The 15,955-nt window shown below is 42.4% G+C and overlaps 1 protein-coding gene and 1 long non-coding RNA gene across 2 annotated transcripts in view; one reads left to right on the forward strand and one right to left on the reverse strand.

Annotated features, from left to right (window-relative positions):
• Window positions 1–8,462, forward strand: part of LOC135558468 (unconventional myosin-VIIa-like) — a 34,280-nt gene extending 25,818 nt beyond the window's left edge. Inside the window, exons 35-48 of the mRNA XM_064992280.1 lie at window positions 1,649–1,830; window positions 2,679–2,788; window positions 3,020–3,168; window positions 3,624–3,777; window positions 4,179–4,334; window positions 4,565–4,670; window positions 5,150–5,263; window positions 5,350–5,461; window positions 5,877–5,983; window positions 6,218–6,403; window positions 6,872–6,988; window positions 7,071–7,154; window positions 7,861–7,980; window positions 8,203–8,462. Of these exons, the coding sequence (XP_064848352.1) occupies window positions 1,649–1,830; window positions 2,679–2,788; window positions 3,020–3,168; window positions 3,624–3,777; window positions 4,179–4,334; window positions 4,565–4,670; window positions 5,150–5,263; window positions 5,350–5,461; window positions 5,877–5,983; window positions 6,218–6,403; window positions 6,872–6,988; window positions 7,071–7,154; window positions 7,861–7,980; window positions 8,203–8,301 (1,796 nt within the window). The 3' untranslated portion in view covers window positions 8,302–8,462. The remainder of the gene's footprint in view (window positions 1–1,648; window positions 1,831–2,678; window positions 2,789–3,019; window positions 3,169–3,623; window positions 3,778–4,178; window positions 4,335–4,564; window positions 4,671–5,149; window positions 5,264–5,349; window positions 5,462–5,876; window positions 5,984–6,217; window positions 6,404–6,871; window positions 6,989–7,070; window positions 7,155–7,860; window positions 7,981–8,202) is intronic.
• A 6,717-nt stretch (window positions 8,463–15,179) lies between these two features.
• Window positions 15,180–15,955, reverse strand: LOC135558151 (uncharacterized). Its single transcript, XR_010458315.1, has 3 exons — window positions 15,907–15,955; window positions 15,407–15,632; window positions 15,180–15,305 (listed from the first exon to the last, which is right to left on the reverse strand). It is a non-coding gene; the product is annotated as an uncharacterized LOC135558151 (long non-coding RNA).

Raw genomic sequence — 15,955 nt, forward strand, 5'->3', positions numbered from 1 at the left:
ACTGGGAGACTAGTAAGGATCGAGGGAAAGGTGAACAGAGCAAAGTACAGAGGGATACTTGATGAAAACCTGCTCAGAACCTCAGACTGTGGCGAACGTTCACCTTCCAACAGGACAACGGCCCCAAGCACAAAGCCAAGACAATGCAGGAGTGGCTTCGGTACAAGTCTCTTGTCGTGTCTTTGGCATCATTAAAACTGAAGACTTATTTATCAAATAACTCTCTGTAATTATTATTACGCGATTAAATTGATTAATCATGTAACTGTAATTAACTAGGAAGTCCGACAACACATCAAGGAAAATATTCAGATTACAAAGTTATAATTTTCCTAATGTAACTTTCAGATATTTTAACATCTGATCAATTAGTCTTCGATTTAATGAATTATTATTTACCTCACGTTAGTCTCATTCCAAACGTTGTAAATTGTTGGTTATCCGCACGAACCCAGTCTTCACTATGAGTCATCCATACACCAATTGTCTTAAATCCTTTATTTACTCACTAAGTAATTCACAGAAATGCATAACAAACAGTAGATATGGTTACAAGGAAATGATAGGGGAATGTGCCCTAGTGGGCTAAACCTGCATCGCGGCTTGGTGGACAAAGGGGAAGAGCGGGTCTACTGAGATGAGACACTACAAAGTTGATAATTATAACAATTGAAATGCTAATCCTTTGCACATGAACGCACACTCATTTGAGAGTAATTGCAATCAATATATGTATATTTATACTCAGTGTGTTGTCGGGATCTCTGTTGAAAAGTTCATTTCTGTTGGAGAGTTTGCCCGCCCTCTCTCTCTCTCTCTCTCTGCCGTGGTTAGAATGGATAGTTCAGAGTAACATTCATTCATATCGTTATATGTTTCGGTGTTGTCGGTCTTTGCGTTCAATGATACCGAATTCCTAGCTGCAGACTAGTAATTAATATCAAAGACTTGTTCTTATTCTGTCAGTATCGATAGTCTTAGAGTTTCAACAACCATTACAACCTTAGCTTATACTCAGGTTTTATGGTCTGGTTTCAAACCTTAGCCCTCTCGTGGAAATCGAGGTAGGCTGGTCTCTACTCAAACCTTAGCCCTCTCGTAGTTATCGAGGTAAGCTGGTCTGAGGTGGGAAAACCCAGATGGGGATTTTATTCGGAACATAGAAAAGGGCTGTCCCATGACGCCGGGTCCGAGCTCATGGGTGGTCCTCTGATTTAGTTAAACTCCAATGGGAATTGGAGTTTCCTTCATTAAACAGTCTAAAATCACATTACATAATTTCACAAATAGTTTCATCATTACTCATTCATTTTATACAGCCATTAGATGTAAGCCTCATAACGGAGACTCATGTATAAACATGATTATGGTAATGTGGCTGTATTGTCTCTCATGAGTTTGTGTCAGTGTGTCTGTCTGTGTGTCTGTCTCACTGTCTCTCTCTCTCTGTGTGTGTGTCTCTCTCTCTGCCTCTCTCTCTCTCTGTCTCTCTCTCACCCCCTCTCTCTCTCTCTCTCTCTCTCTCTCTCTCTCTCTCTCTCTCTGTCTGTCTCTCTCTCTCTCTCTCTCTCTGTCTGCCTGTCTCTCTCTCTCTCTCTCTCTCTCTGTCTGTGTCTCTCTGTGTCTCTCTCTCTCTCTCAAACTGCAGACGACCCCACGTTCCTGAGCTACAAGCGAGGGGACATGCTGGTCATCCTGAAGGACGGAGAGTACTCCCCTGACCGGGGCTGGATCAAAGGCACTAACGAGCGCACCGGGAACACCGGCGCCGTCTCCACGGATACCGTCCTGGTTCTGCCAACCCTTGACAAGCCCAGCGATACCACACTGGTAAGACGTTTCTAGACTCTAACAGAATGTTCTAGACTAAAAATACTTATTGAAAACTTCACTCGAGTGATGTTTCAATTCATATGGTTAGAAGAATAGGTCATAGAATTATAGTCTGGTCCCAAATCTGTTTGTGTTGTGTGGGACTAGGCTAATTAAACAGTGCACACAGTACAAATAAGAGGGTGATACAAATGGGATTGTGTATGATAAGATTCTTTATTTGATTAGATTTTAAATTTCTTCCCCCTTTTTCTTTCCGATTTCGTGGTATCCAATTGGTAGTTACAGTCTTGTCCCATCGCTGCAACTCCCGTACGGACTCGGGAGAGGCGAAGGTCGAGAGCCATGTGTCCTCTAAAACACAACCCAGCCAAGCTGCACTGCTTCTTGACAGAATACCCGCTTAAACCCGGACGCCAGCCGCACCAATGTGTCGGAGGAAACATCTAGTGCGCTATAGGACAAGGACATCAATGCCGGCCAAACCCTCCCCTAACCTGGACAACACTGTGATAATTGTGTGCCGTCCCATGGGTCTCCCGGTTGCGGCCAGCTGCGACAGAACATAGACTCGAACCAGGATCTTTAGTGACACAGCTAGCACTGCGATGTAGTGCCTTAGTTATGATAAGATTCTTATAAGCTAATAAGTGAACATGGATGCATTCCGTTACAGATAGTTGTCCCTACGGGAAACAACGTAATGGTCCCGTGGTGGATTTATTCCTTACACCTAACCAGTTGGAATGCTGCCCAAGTCCCTATTCTTCGAGGGATTGTGGAAGGGGAAGACTACCATCTTGTGGTCGTTTTAACATTGTGTTTTTCTTTGGTTGAACCACAAGAGTCTGCTGAATCTGAGCCCAGATCAGAGGACAGTGGCTCAGAACGCACCCGCCAGGGAAGAGGCAGTGTCCCCCGTCTCACTGAAAGAGTTTGCCTATGACTACTTCAGGTAGAATCCACTCTCACTACTATTTCAACGACACCAATAACCATTTTAACTTTAATAATTACCACAAACATTTGCAAATGAATCATCAATTTAAGAAAGGAGTATTCCAATGTGACAGTAATCTGACCAGTTATCTCACTACTACAGTTTGCAGGGTTAACAGTATGTTTTCTGGTTATACTATTCTCAAGACAGCAAGTTAACCTTAGCTATTTCCTTGGTTTCCCTTAGGCAGCCTGGTAAAGAAGGGGGGCGCGGGGCGCAGGCCAGAGGCAGGGAGAAACTTTGGGCTGCCTCCAAAGAACCCATTAAACAGCCCCTACTGAAGAGTCTGGTGGGCAACACCGACCTCAGCCATCTGGCCTGCATCTCCTTCACTGATATCCTTTACTCAAGTACTTGATTAGTTCAAGAGAAAGTTCAGGATTTTACAACTTGATGTTCGATGGTTCCTCGCCCTGAAGTAGTCTACGGGCCACGACAAACTGGTTCGGGTTTTCTTTAAACAGCCACTACAAACTTCAGTTAACTTTAGCCAACTTCAGCTACTTTCAGGTTGAGAAACCATCTAACATCAAGTTGTAAAATCCTGAACTTCCACTTTAATGTACGATTGATGTTCATATTGATATTGAGGCGAACACTGGATAACAACAAGGAAGATTTTTAATAGGTGTTGAAGACACTAGGGAGGGATTACACCTGGACACCTTTAAACAATAAATAAAAATACTTTGTTTACAATGGCGTAGCAGTTACCAACTTATCCTGATAAATATGTCTCTCCAAGTGGAGTTTTCTAAACGTTTGCTATTGTCTTTAGCCTTTCCCTCACCTATCCTAAAGTACATGGGAGATTACCCCATCAAACAGGTGCGCCAGCCCATAGAGCTGACTGACCAGATCTTTGGCGCGGCCACTCAGCATGTACCTTTACAGGACGAGGTCTACTGCCAGATCATGAGGCAGATGACCAGTAACAACAGCAGGTATGTGTGGTAATATACTGCCATGTCAGCTATTTCTCATGTATTACTAGGAAATAATCACAGAGATGTACAGTATATGTCTGATGTTCTATTTTTAATTATAATTCTATTTTTATTATAATTATAATACTCTCCCCTCTCTCTCTCACTCTCCCCCCTCTCTCTCTACTCTCCCCCCTCTCTCTACTCTCTTCCCCCCTTCTCTCTACCCTCTTCTCCCCTCTACTCTCTTCCCCCCTCTCTCTACTCTCCCCCCGGCCCTCTCTCTCTCTCGCTCTACTCTCTCTCTCCCCCTCTCTCCTCTCTCCCTCTCTCGCTCTATTCCCCCCCCCTCGCTCTAATCTCTCTCTACTCTCTATTATATCCATCTCACCTTCCCTTTCTCCTCCTCCCTCTCACAGAATGAGTGTAGACTATGGTTGGCAGCTCCTTTGGCTGTGTACCGGCCTCTTCCCCCCCAGTCAGATCTTGCTGAAGTACACCCAGCGTTTCCTAGAGTCACGGCCCAGAGAGCCCCTGGCTGCAGACTGCCTGCAACGGCTACAAATGCTAGTCAGGTGGGGCTCCAAAGCACACTGTAGTGAATTTGGGAGGCAGTGGGAAAAGGTCTCGAACTAAATGTCCCTTCAAATCCAACACCAAAGCCATGACACCAAGAGGTCTCAATCTGAATATCTTGAATGAGGTTGCTGGAGTTGTGCTGAGGACGCTACAAAATATGGTATTGAGATGTTAAATACTAAAATGATTGGGGGGAAATGAACACTATACTGTCCTCTTGTTGTAGTATGGAGCCCAGGAAGCTGCCTCCCCATCAGGTGGAGGTGGACGCCGTTCAACAGGACAGCAACCAGATCTTCCATAAAGTCCACTTCCCTAACGACAAAGCTGAGGTAGATAGCTTCTTCTTTGCCTCATATGATCACTATGATCACTGATAACTATGATTATTATGATCACTGACCCTTATGATCCCTATGATCACTGATCCCTATGATCACTGATCCCTATGATCCATATGATCACTGATCCCTATGATCACTGATCCCTATGATCCATATGATCACTGATCCCTATGGTCACTGATCCCTTTGATCCTCATGATCACTGACCCCTATGGTCCCTATGATCACGGATCCTTTTGGTCACTGATCCCTATGATCACTGATACTTATGGTCACTGATCCCTATGATCACTATGAATTTCTCAAATCCACTTTCATATGGTATCTGACCTTTTGTCACAGTGGAAACTATCTGGCTTGCTAAATCTACAGAAATATAATAACACAGAAATGTTGATTAATTATGCTCATTGTCCGTGTGAAATAAATGTAATGAAATAAATTAAATGTCTCAATTTTTTATTTAGCTCTTCGAGGTGACATCAACGTCTAGGATTCGTGACCTTGTTCGTAGCATTGCCTACAAGCTCATTCTGGCCTCAGCTGACGGTTACAGTCTCTTCATGAAAACGCCAAACAAGGTTAAATTCAAGCTCATTTAACTGGTTTAGTTTGGGTAGTGCAAGTGAATGTATGTTTATTTTTTCTCTCTCCCTGTTGCTTTCAGGTGGTGAGCTTACACGACCAAAACTACTTCTTTGACAGTTTGAGGGAGACGACAGACCAACCTAAGAAAACGAAGAGAGCCAGAGAGGCGAAGAAAGGAGGTAAAACAGAGGGTAAGGCGCAGTCCTGAATTTAACAGAGAAAGTTTTGAGCTCAATGCCGCAACCATTTGTGGTAGATGGTGGCAGATTGTGGTAAATTGCGTCATTCTGGCAACAATGGTTGATACTTAAATAACGTGCCATAGAACTCTGCGGCACCTAGCAAGCTGTGCTGCAGTATGCCACGACTTTTACAGGAAGAACCACTGTACAATAACATCTAGCATCCACAATGTTGTACTTATATGTACATAGTAGCCCTAAAATAGTCAAAAACATCATATAATGTTTAGCAAAAGGTCAAAGTACTCCCACCAAGTTGTCAGTGGATTAAACCTATGTTATGCTACACTATGCTATACTAAGCTATGCTATAATAAACTATATTATGCTATGCTATAAGGACTGATGAACATTTGTGTTTCAGGAGGTCCAGCCACCATGCCCTACCTGGTTATATTCATGAGGAAGCTGTGGTTCAACGTGACCCCAGGAAGAGACCTGACCGCTGACCTCACTTTCCATTTCCCACAGGTCGGGCATGAAAGACACAGACAGACAGGCACACACACAGACTACTGTACATTTCTAGTAGTAGATTTAGTTTTTTTTTTCATCATTCAGATCTCCCATCGTCGTCAATGGGTAATGGTTACACTAAAGAGTTACGCATCTCAACCTGTTATTCAAACCGCTGTAAATGGTGAGTAAGCGGGGTGAACCCAGAACCCAGTTACTCATAACTCATACACAAACCTCTCCTCTCAGGAGTTGCCCAAGTACCTGCGTGGCTACCACAAGTGTACCAAGGAGGAGATGATCAGCCTGGCTGGCCTGCTGTTCCGGGTCAAGGTGGACACGGACAGGTCCCAGTTTGTCATGATTCCCAGGATGCTGAAGGAGCTGGTGCCAGCTGACGAGATGAAAACCATGTCCCCAGAGGACTGGAAGAAGGTAAGGAGGAGGAGGAGATAACAGACACCTATGGTACACTGTCTGTCCTTCTCATATTATTGAGCTTTATATGATATTTGGCAGATATCTCTTGCTCTCTCCATTACGAAGCAGATGGCTCATTCCAATAAAGCATAATTTCTGCAATTAGAACTGCCACCAGTGTTCTTAGTAAACAGTGTTCTTAGTAAATGAATAGTGCACCATTATGACAAAAGATTTGGGCGGAAGTTTACATACACTTAGGTTGGAGTCATTAAAACTCGTTTTTCAACCACTCCACAAATTTCTTGTTAACAAACTATAGTTTTGGCAAGTTGGTTAGGACATCTAGGATTAAAGGGGAAAAAGTGAGTTTAAATGTATTTGGCTGAGGTGTATGTAAACTTCCCACTTCAACTGTATATAGTATAATAATAAAGAAATACCAACATTTCTGAATCTTTCTGTTTTCTTCCTCCCGTATAGCACATCATCGCCTCCTACAACAAGCAGGCCGGGATCACCTTGGACGAGGCTAAAGTGGCCTTTCTAAAAGGCATCTGCCACTGGCCAACGTTCGGCTGTGCTTTCTTCGAAGTTAAGGTGCGTTAGCAGACAGCTCAAGTCGATACAAAAATGATACCTACAGACACCAACCATCCCATTGGATGCTCTTCCTTCACAGCAAACCTCTGAGCCGAGTTACCCAAGTATCATCCAGATTGCAATCAGCAAGCAAGGAGTCAACTTCATCAACCCCAAAACAAAGGTAAACGTACCATTGTTTTTTTATATATGATTATTTTGATTTGATCAACATTCAGAGTATTTTACTTTAATCTATAGTACATTTACTGACATATTGTCATATAATTATGCTGACATCAGGTGCAGTTTCCTAAAAATATGAACGCTTACATGTGTGCCGTGGAAATTACCACCAGGGACTCAAAGTCAAACTTAAAGTAATCATTCTGTATTATCAGCAAGCTGGGGAGAGTCCAACAACTTAATGCACCATAGTACACGTCGGTTGGGAGCTCTCCCGGGGCAGTCCCGTTAGTTCTCTTATATACTGCTTACACAGACAAGTTATATTTGCATGATTTACATTATTCCTCATTAACATTTGGTTCCTGCATGTGACCGACCAATACCTCACGAGGCTTCTTCTCTCCAAGCTGAGACCTTGAAACTGAGATCCCTTTTGGTTCCGTGAACAATGTTCTGGGTGTACTGCCAACTGGTCTGAGGAGGTCACGATCACCTGCACGAACCAAGATGGAGAGAGAGGAGATGCTGTGTACAATACAATGCTATCTCTTCACACAACAACATTGTACCTCACGTTTGTTCTCCAAATGTTACACCACAACATTAAGACAACATCATGCTTCTGTCACCATCAGCACTATAAAGTATTTACCTTTTCTGTTTCACCAAACATTTCCTTTTGACCTTTACCTAAACTACAGGAGTTTCTGGTCATGCACCCATTCAACCGCATCACCAACTGGTCCAGCGGGAGCACTTACTTCCACATCACCATTGGCAACCTGGTCAAAGGGAACACTTTACTTTGTGAGACCTCATTGGTGAGTGGCCATTATGTCTTTGAGGCAAAATTAAAGATGTTTCCTTCATTAAACCAATAAATTACAATTTTGTGTAAATCGAAAAGTAGTGTTTGTTGAGGGTGTACTAAATGACCTTCACAAACACTTGTATTGTAGTGACTTATTCACAAGAGCCAGAATGTGATGTGACTTTGCCTCTACGTTCATACCCCAACGACTCTATTTGACTCTGCTCTTCAGGGTTACAAAATGGATGACCTCTTATCATCTTATGTGAACATGTACGAGATGCAGAGGCAGGCTGTGCGACCCAGAAATAACTCCATGTTCCCTACCTAATGCCTGCTGGGAAATACGGAAATATGGAGGACAAGGAAGATTAATTTAATTGATAGAACTAGTAATTTGATGGAGGAATTAATTTAATTATTATATTGCTTTTCAGTTGGTCTAAAACCTTTTGCCTAGCTTTGTAATTAAAATGCTGTAATGAATTGACACTGTGCCTTGTTTCAAATCAAATCAAATGTATTTATATAGCCCTTCTTACATCAGCTGATATCTCAAAGTGCTGTACAGAAACCCAGCATAAAACCCCAAACAGCAAGCAATGCAGGTGTAGAAGCACGGTGGCTAGGAAGAACTCCCTAGAAAGGCCAAAACCTAGGAAGAAACCTAGAGAGGAACTAGGCTATGGAGGGTGGCCAGTCCTCTTCTGGCTGTGCCGGGTGGAGATTATAACAGAACATGGCCAAGATGTTCAAATGTTCATAAATGACCAGCATGGTCAAATAATAATAATCACAGTGGTTGTCGAGTGTGCAGCATGTCAGCACCTCAGGAGTAAATGTCAATTGACTTTTCATAGCCGATCATTCAGAGTATCTCTACCGCTCTTGATGTCAGGTAGCACATCCAGGTGAACAGGTCAGGGTTCCATAGCTGCAGGCAGAACAGTTGAAACTGGAGCAGCAGCACGACCAGTTTGTGTGTGTATGTGTGTAAAAGATTTCTCATAGATTTCTCAATTTTGATGACCGGTATCCACAGTGTGAAACCCCCTAAAAATGTCATGTGTAGGCGTATATACAAACAACAAGGATGACTGAATTCAAACTAAAGCAGTTGTGAAATATAAGATGGTAGCTCATGCTGTATGTGTGAACTGAAATTATTATTTCAAGGAGTAGAGGGGAATGAAGAGATGGATATTTTTTGGCCAACAACAAAGCTCCCCACTGGGCACAGATGTCAATTCAATGTCTATTCCACGTTGTTTCAGTGTAATTTCATTGTAATGATGTGGAAGCAACATTGAACCATTCAACCATTCAACCATTGTGTGTCCAGTGGGTCTTAGACATATTAATGTTGACATGGAAGTCCCAGTAAAGCAGAGGCCAAGTGGCTAACTTTAGGAAAGTGATTGTTATTAAGAAGTGGCAGGAGATGTGGAATCAGGGGCGGACTGGCCATTGGGCAGTTCAGGCAAAAGCTATATGGGCTGATTCATTTTTGGCCCAGTTGGCCGGTCTAAATTGGGGGTTTTGCGCAAAATCATTATTTGGCTTATAATGGGGTAGGCAAAAAATAATGGGTCGGTGTGGGGGCCTCAAGGGACGGAATGGGCCAATGCGTTAGAAATGCTTGGGCCAATTTCTGATCCCAGTCCGCCCCTGTGTGAAATGGAGGGAAAGAGCCTACATCTTTTTAAGATCCAGGGAAAGGCGAGGGCAGGGAGGTCCTCGGGTAGACAGAAGGGAGACCATAGTTTCTAGGCTGAGACTGGAGCATACCAGGTTGAAGGAATACTACATTGAATATTATAGGTAGCAGTCAACTGGGAGGTGTGATTATTGGCAGGAGGTTGAGATGGTGGAACATGTCAGCAATATGGGAGGGAAAGAGAATGTTTCCAGGTAAGTTTAACAGCATTCAGGAGGCAGATATGAAAGAGGTGCTTAGTAAACCACCGGAGATGATTAATGTATCTGTAATTTGTTTTCTTGGAGATAGGTGGGCAGAGAGTTCTAGAAGCATATCAACAAGGTTTAGATCTTCCCTGCCACTGGTCCATGCTCCAGCCCAATTAATAATGGTAAATAATGCAACGTTGAATTTGTTTTCCAACTGTCAATAAAATCTGAAGAAGAAAGTAGAATTAAACATTCCTTGTGGTCGAAGCATATCCCAGGGTGCTTTCCTGCAGGAGGGACTGGTGCACTTCACAAAATAGATGGCATCATGAGGGAGGACAATTATGTGGATATATTGAAGCAACATCTGAAGACAGTCAGGAAGTTAATGCTTGGTCGCAAATGGGTCTTCCAAATGGACAATGACCCCAAGCATACTTCCAAAGTTGTGGCAAAATGGCTTAAGGACAACAAAGTCAAGGTATTGGAGTTGCCATCACAAGCCCTGACCTAAATCCCATAGAAAATGTGAGGGCAGAACTGAAAAAGTGTGTGTGAGCAAGGAGGCCTACCAACCTGACTCAGTTACATGAGCTCTGTCAGGAGGAATGGGGCAGAATTTCCCCAACTGATTGTGGGAAGCTTGTGGAAGGCTACCTGAAATGTTTGACCCAAGTTAAACAACTTAAAGGCAATGCTACCAAAAACTAATTGAGTGTATGTAAACCCACTGGGAATATGATGAAATAAATAAAAGATGAAATAAATAATTCTCTCTACTATTATTCTTACATTTCACATTCTTAAAATAAAGTGGTGATCCTAACTGACCTAAGACAGGAATTTATACTTGGATTAAATGTCAAGAGGTGTGAAAAACTGAGTTGAAATGTATTTGGCTAAGGTGTATGTAAACCTCCGACTTCAACTATTTGTCCATGTGAGATAGTGTCTATGGGAGAGTGGAGGTCTATGGGAGAGTGGAGGTCTTCAGGAGACATTAGTGGTGTGTGAGTAAAATCACTGGGGAACCCCCCCCCCCCATGCACGAATACAACGTGTCGACCTTACCGTGAAATGCTTACAAGCCCTTAACCAACATTGCAGTTCCAAGAAAAATAAGAGTTAAGACAATATTTACTAAATTAACTAAAGTTAAAAAAAATGTAATAACAATAATTAGGCTATATACAAGGGGTACTTGAAAAAACAAAAGCGGAATACCAGGTGGAAAATGATCAAATCAAATCAAATTATATTTGTCACATGCGCAGAATACTTACAGTGAAAAGTTTACTTGCTAGCCTTCAATCAACAATGCTTTAAGAAGTTAAGTGCTAAGTAAAAAATCGAAAATAAAAGTAGCAAATTAAAACAGCAGCAGTAAAATAACGATAGCGATGCTATTTACAGGGGGTTCCGGTACAGAGTCAATGTGCGGGGGGCAATTGAGATAATATGTACATGTAGGTAGAGTTAAAGTGACCGTGCATAGATAATAAACAGAGAGTAGCAGCGGAGTTAAAGAGGGGTCTGGGTAGCCATTTGAATAGCTGTTCAGGAGTCTTATGGCTTGGGGTAGAAGCTGTTAAGAATCACTCAATAAACTGTTTAGGAAATCGTTTTTGATCTGTGTGCAAAATGGTCTGCGTTAGCAGTTTGAAATGGCAAGTCATGCCACTAAGGATTAGGCCAGGGAATGTCAATGGCATTAGGCCAGGGAATGTCAATGGCATTAGGCCAGGGAATGTCAATGGTATTAGGCCAGGGAATGTCAATGGCATTAGGGCAGGGAATGCCAATGGCATTAGGCCAGGGAATGTCAATGGCATTAGGCCAGGGAATGTCAATGGCATTAGGCCAGGGAATGTCAATGGCATTAGGCCAGGGAATGTCAATGGCATTTGGCCAGGGAATGTCAATGGCATTAGGCCAGGGAATGTCAATAGCATTAGGCCAGGGAATGTCAATGGCATTAGGCCAGGGAATGTCAATGGCATTAGGCCAGGGAATGTCAATGGCATTTGGCCAGGGAGTGTCTAAAGATGTAACATACTAGATAGACCTCTGTTCCTCTCTACTTCCCTTCAGAAACTCTGCAGCTCTCTCTCCCTGTCTCTGAAAAGGTTGTTTCCCCTGGGCAGCAGTAGCACTGTGAGCAGGAGTGTGGACCAGGAGGACTCAGAGCCCACACAGATTAAAGAGGCAACTCCAGACCATTCAGGGGGAAGAGCAGGTTCAAGGGCTGGAGGCTAAACTCATTGAGTTAATATTAATTGGCTCTTCCCAAGTGAAACGTAAATATGAGCAGGAGGACCCACTTCAGTCCTTAACCAAGAGAGCGACTCTAAACCAGTTGATCTCAAACCTTTTGAATCCCACCTACAGAGTCTCAACATTCACTGTGATCCTCCAGATAACATAAACAATGCCTTGCCTTCAGCCATAGCTCAGCTGTAAGCAAGGACCTAGACAGCAGCCCACCATTGGATCCCAACCCACTATTGGATCAAAACCATAATTGGAAAAACACCATTCCAGAACCAGCACCACATCTAAAAAGACTCACAGCTGCATTGACTGTGGCAAATGCTTATCTCGGATTGGCCAGCTGAAGATGCACACAAGGCTTCACACAGGGGAGGGAATCTATCGCTGCTGTGGCTTTGGCAAAACGCTTGCTCTGAAAGTTGACCTGCTGAGGCACGTTACTCTTGGGAAATCGTACCCCTGTCCCATTTGTCGCAAGACCTTCAAACCCAAAGGAAATCTGTCCAAGCAAATGATGAATCACGCAGGGGAGAACTCGTTTAGCTGTGGTGATTGTGGAAAAAGCTTCAATCGCAAGAAAAACCTGAAAGCACATAAACGGATCCACACAGGCAAGAAACCATTTAGCTGTGGAGACAGTGGAAAAAGTTTCCATCAGAAGAGAAACTTAACCGCACATATACGGACACACAGGGGAGAATCCCCTTTAGCTTTGGTGACTGTGGGAAAAGTTTTAAGGACAAGGAGAACCTGACCAAAACAGTTTCGGACCCAAACAGACGTTTTGGTAAAAGTTTCCATCAGAAGGGGACTTTAACCATGCTTACTGACTCACACAGAGGAGAAACGACATGGGTGCTTTGTCTGTGGTAGAAGATTCACCCAGAAAGGTGACCTACTGAAGTGTGTGAATAACACCCACAAAGAAAACATCTACGGGAGGAACACTTAAAGAATAAAGAGGACAAAAATATATTCTATCTAAGATGGGAATAAGAAGGTAGGATGTGGACAGCACTCTTAGGAGAAAATATGGAGGGAGGCTCATTAGGAGAGAGAGCAGGACCACAACTCCTTCAATGTTTACTTACGTGCATTGCAGCTGTCTTTTATGCTGCAATTGTTTACCAAAAATGTATTCAGTGCCATCAAGAAAGAAATGTGTCAAAAGACTAGTTGGTTTGTTTTCAATGTGAAAACTAAAGGGTTTCAGGACAAAATGGCTGATGTTTCTTGACTGTCGGAAATATACATAACCTGATCTGCGTCCCAAATGACACCCTATTCCCTATTTGCCATTTGGGATGCAACCCTGCCTAACTCCTCAGAGTTTGGGTTGTCATTCTGGTCCACAGCCAGACCTGCACATAAAATGTGTATTGAAATACAAGAAAGAGTTTATGATGTTTATGACATATGGAGTTCTTTCTAGCCATTGTGCTTCTGCATCTGCATTGCTTTCTCTTTGTAGTTTTAGACTGGGTATCTATAAAGCATTGTGTGACAACTGCTGATTCAAAAAAGGGCTTTATAAAATAAACATTATGAACCAAGCTGGTCAGAGCCACTAGGTGGCAGTACTTACCTTCAGTAGAACTGCATGTCAAGGGCACGAACAGTGATGTACTATGGAGGACCATTCACACAATGTAGAGTTATAGATTTCACCCTTTAAAAAAATGTTTATGCTCCCTGAAAAGGTTAAATTGTAGAGACTGGTGGTCATTGATTTTGGACCGCATACCCCATACTGCTGAGAGACATTACACATACTTTGCCATAAGCTAAGCTTCATTCGCTCTTGACTGGGGGACAACGTTTCACTGTGTGGAGAGGGGAAATGATGTCAGTGAGAGGTGGGTCCCAGAACAGTATTTGTGTGTGAAGAAAGGGTGGTAAACACCAGAATTTTGGCCCAAAGTAAAATAACACTTTGCTTGTGTTTACACTGTGGGTGTGTAGTGGAAAAAAGAAGTCCAAGGAAAATACACGATGGCTCATTCTTTAGGGCCACGACTGAAGGCAAAAAAGAGTTAACTTGGGGATGTGGTTTCATGTGGGTGTTTCTTGGGTGTGTCTTTGCCATTCAATCACAACAAACAAGGGCCGTAGTGAGTACAAAGAGTTAAGCTAAGCTAGCTTTGCCATGGAGACAACAAAGTTTTGAAGTTGAGGACTTCTCCCCTCCTGACTGACTTGCCATGTCAATATGGTCAGCTAATTCAGTTCTACGTGTAGGCCAAAGCCTGCGTTGACCTTGTGTTTAGCCAAGCGGAAAGCAGCTAGCTAGCTGGTGATAGGATAGCCAGCTGCATCTACCTAGCTAGCTGATATTTCTGTCAAATCAGTTATGGCAAGATGGCAAGAGACAGTGTCTGGAATGTGTTTCATAAGACACTCGTTCTACAACACCTTGCCTTGAAAGTAGCTTAATTTCAACAAGTCATGCAAATACATGTTACTGTGGAAGATCTACACAAAACCTACTGCTTTTACTACTCGTGATTTCTGTAGTAATTTCAGTAGTAATGAGTGATAAATTAGGATGTTTCACTACTGGTGAACACTGCATATTTCCTCCTCAAATCACTACAGAATTCTCCATTAATGACTACTGTGTAACTACTGAGCTTTTGAGTATCAACTACTTAAAACCTACACATACCTAGATAATTCCTACATGTTCACTATTGAATTACTACGTAATGCATACACATTACTGCTGTATGCCTAATCAATCCTTATTGAATTACTACTGCAATTTGTGTGTAGTGTCGTCACTACTGACAACTACTGAATTGCTCCTGATCCTCTTCAAATCAAATCAAATGTATTCATATAGCCCTTCTTACATCCTCTTTCATTTCCTACATAAACCCTTTTGAATTACTATTGAAAACTGACATATTTACTACTGTTTGCCTATTCACGTGTTATTTCCTCAAGTTTCTAACTGTAGTTATATCATCAAACAAGAAATTACTAGTCTCGTACAAATGTAATTGCACATTCAGTCTTTATTAAATTAATCACATATTAAATTACATATTTACACTTTTTTTTGTTAATCCCTTTGAGGCCATGCCTTCATTCAGCTTTGACTTAACTATCTTCAGATCCTCTTCTTAGTTGCAGCCTCATATCTCCACCACATAACTTGTAAGAAAATAAAGGCAAGCACAAGAGACAACCCATTATAAGCCATATCAATCATCGGCTAACACAGAAAAACATTTGATAAACAATGTTAATCTTACCAACAATGGCTTCCAGTCTTATGTCGAGGACCTCCTTGTCAAAAGGTTAAAACACACAGGAGTTTGGTGGCGCCTTACTTGGGGAGGATGGGCTTGTGGTAATGACTGGAGCGGAATAGGTGGAATGGTACCAAATACATCAAACACATGATTTCCAAGGGTTTGATGCCTTTCCATTAGCTCTGTTCCAGCCATTATTATGAGCCATTCTCCCTTTAGCAGCCTCCTATACAAAAGAGGTAAGGAGAATGGGGAAGTATACCAATATGAACATACTGTACATTTGCATAAAAACACACATACTTATTAGCTAGCACAACAAAAACCGAGGCTACATAGCTACATTTCAATAGGGCTAGCAAACAGCTAGGCTCAACACAAGACTGATTTGACTAACTAAAAATTAATATTAACGGCTAATCAACAACATGAAGGTATTCATAAAACATAATTTATAGATGGTGCCTGTATAAGGACGAGGAAAGATGGAAGATAATTACATTTGGGATTGTCAACAGTTGCTAGCTAACAACAACCAACTACTTTCTG

Source organism: Oncorhynchus masou, chromosome 17 (assembly GCF_036934945.1).
Source record: "Oncorhynchus masou masou isolate Uvic2021 chromosome 17, UVic_Omas_1.1, whole genome shotgun sequence".
Taxonomy (NCBI): Eukaryota; Metazoa; Chordata; class Actinopteri; order Salmoniformes; family Salmonidae; genus Oncorhynchus; species Oncorhynchus masou.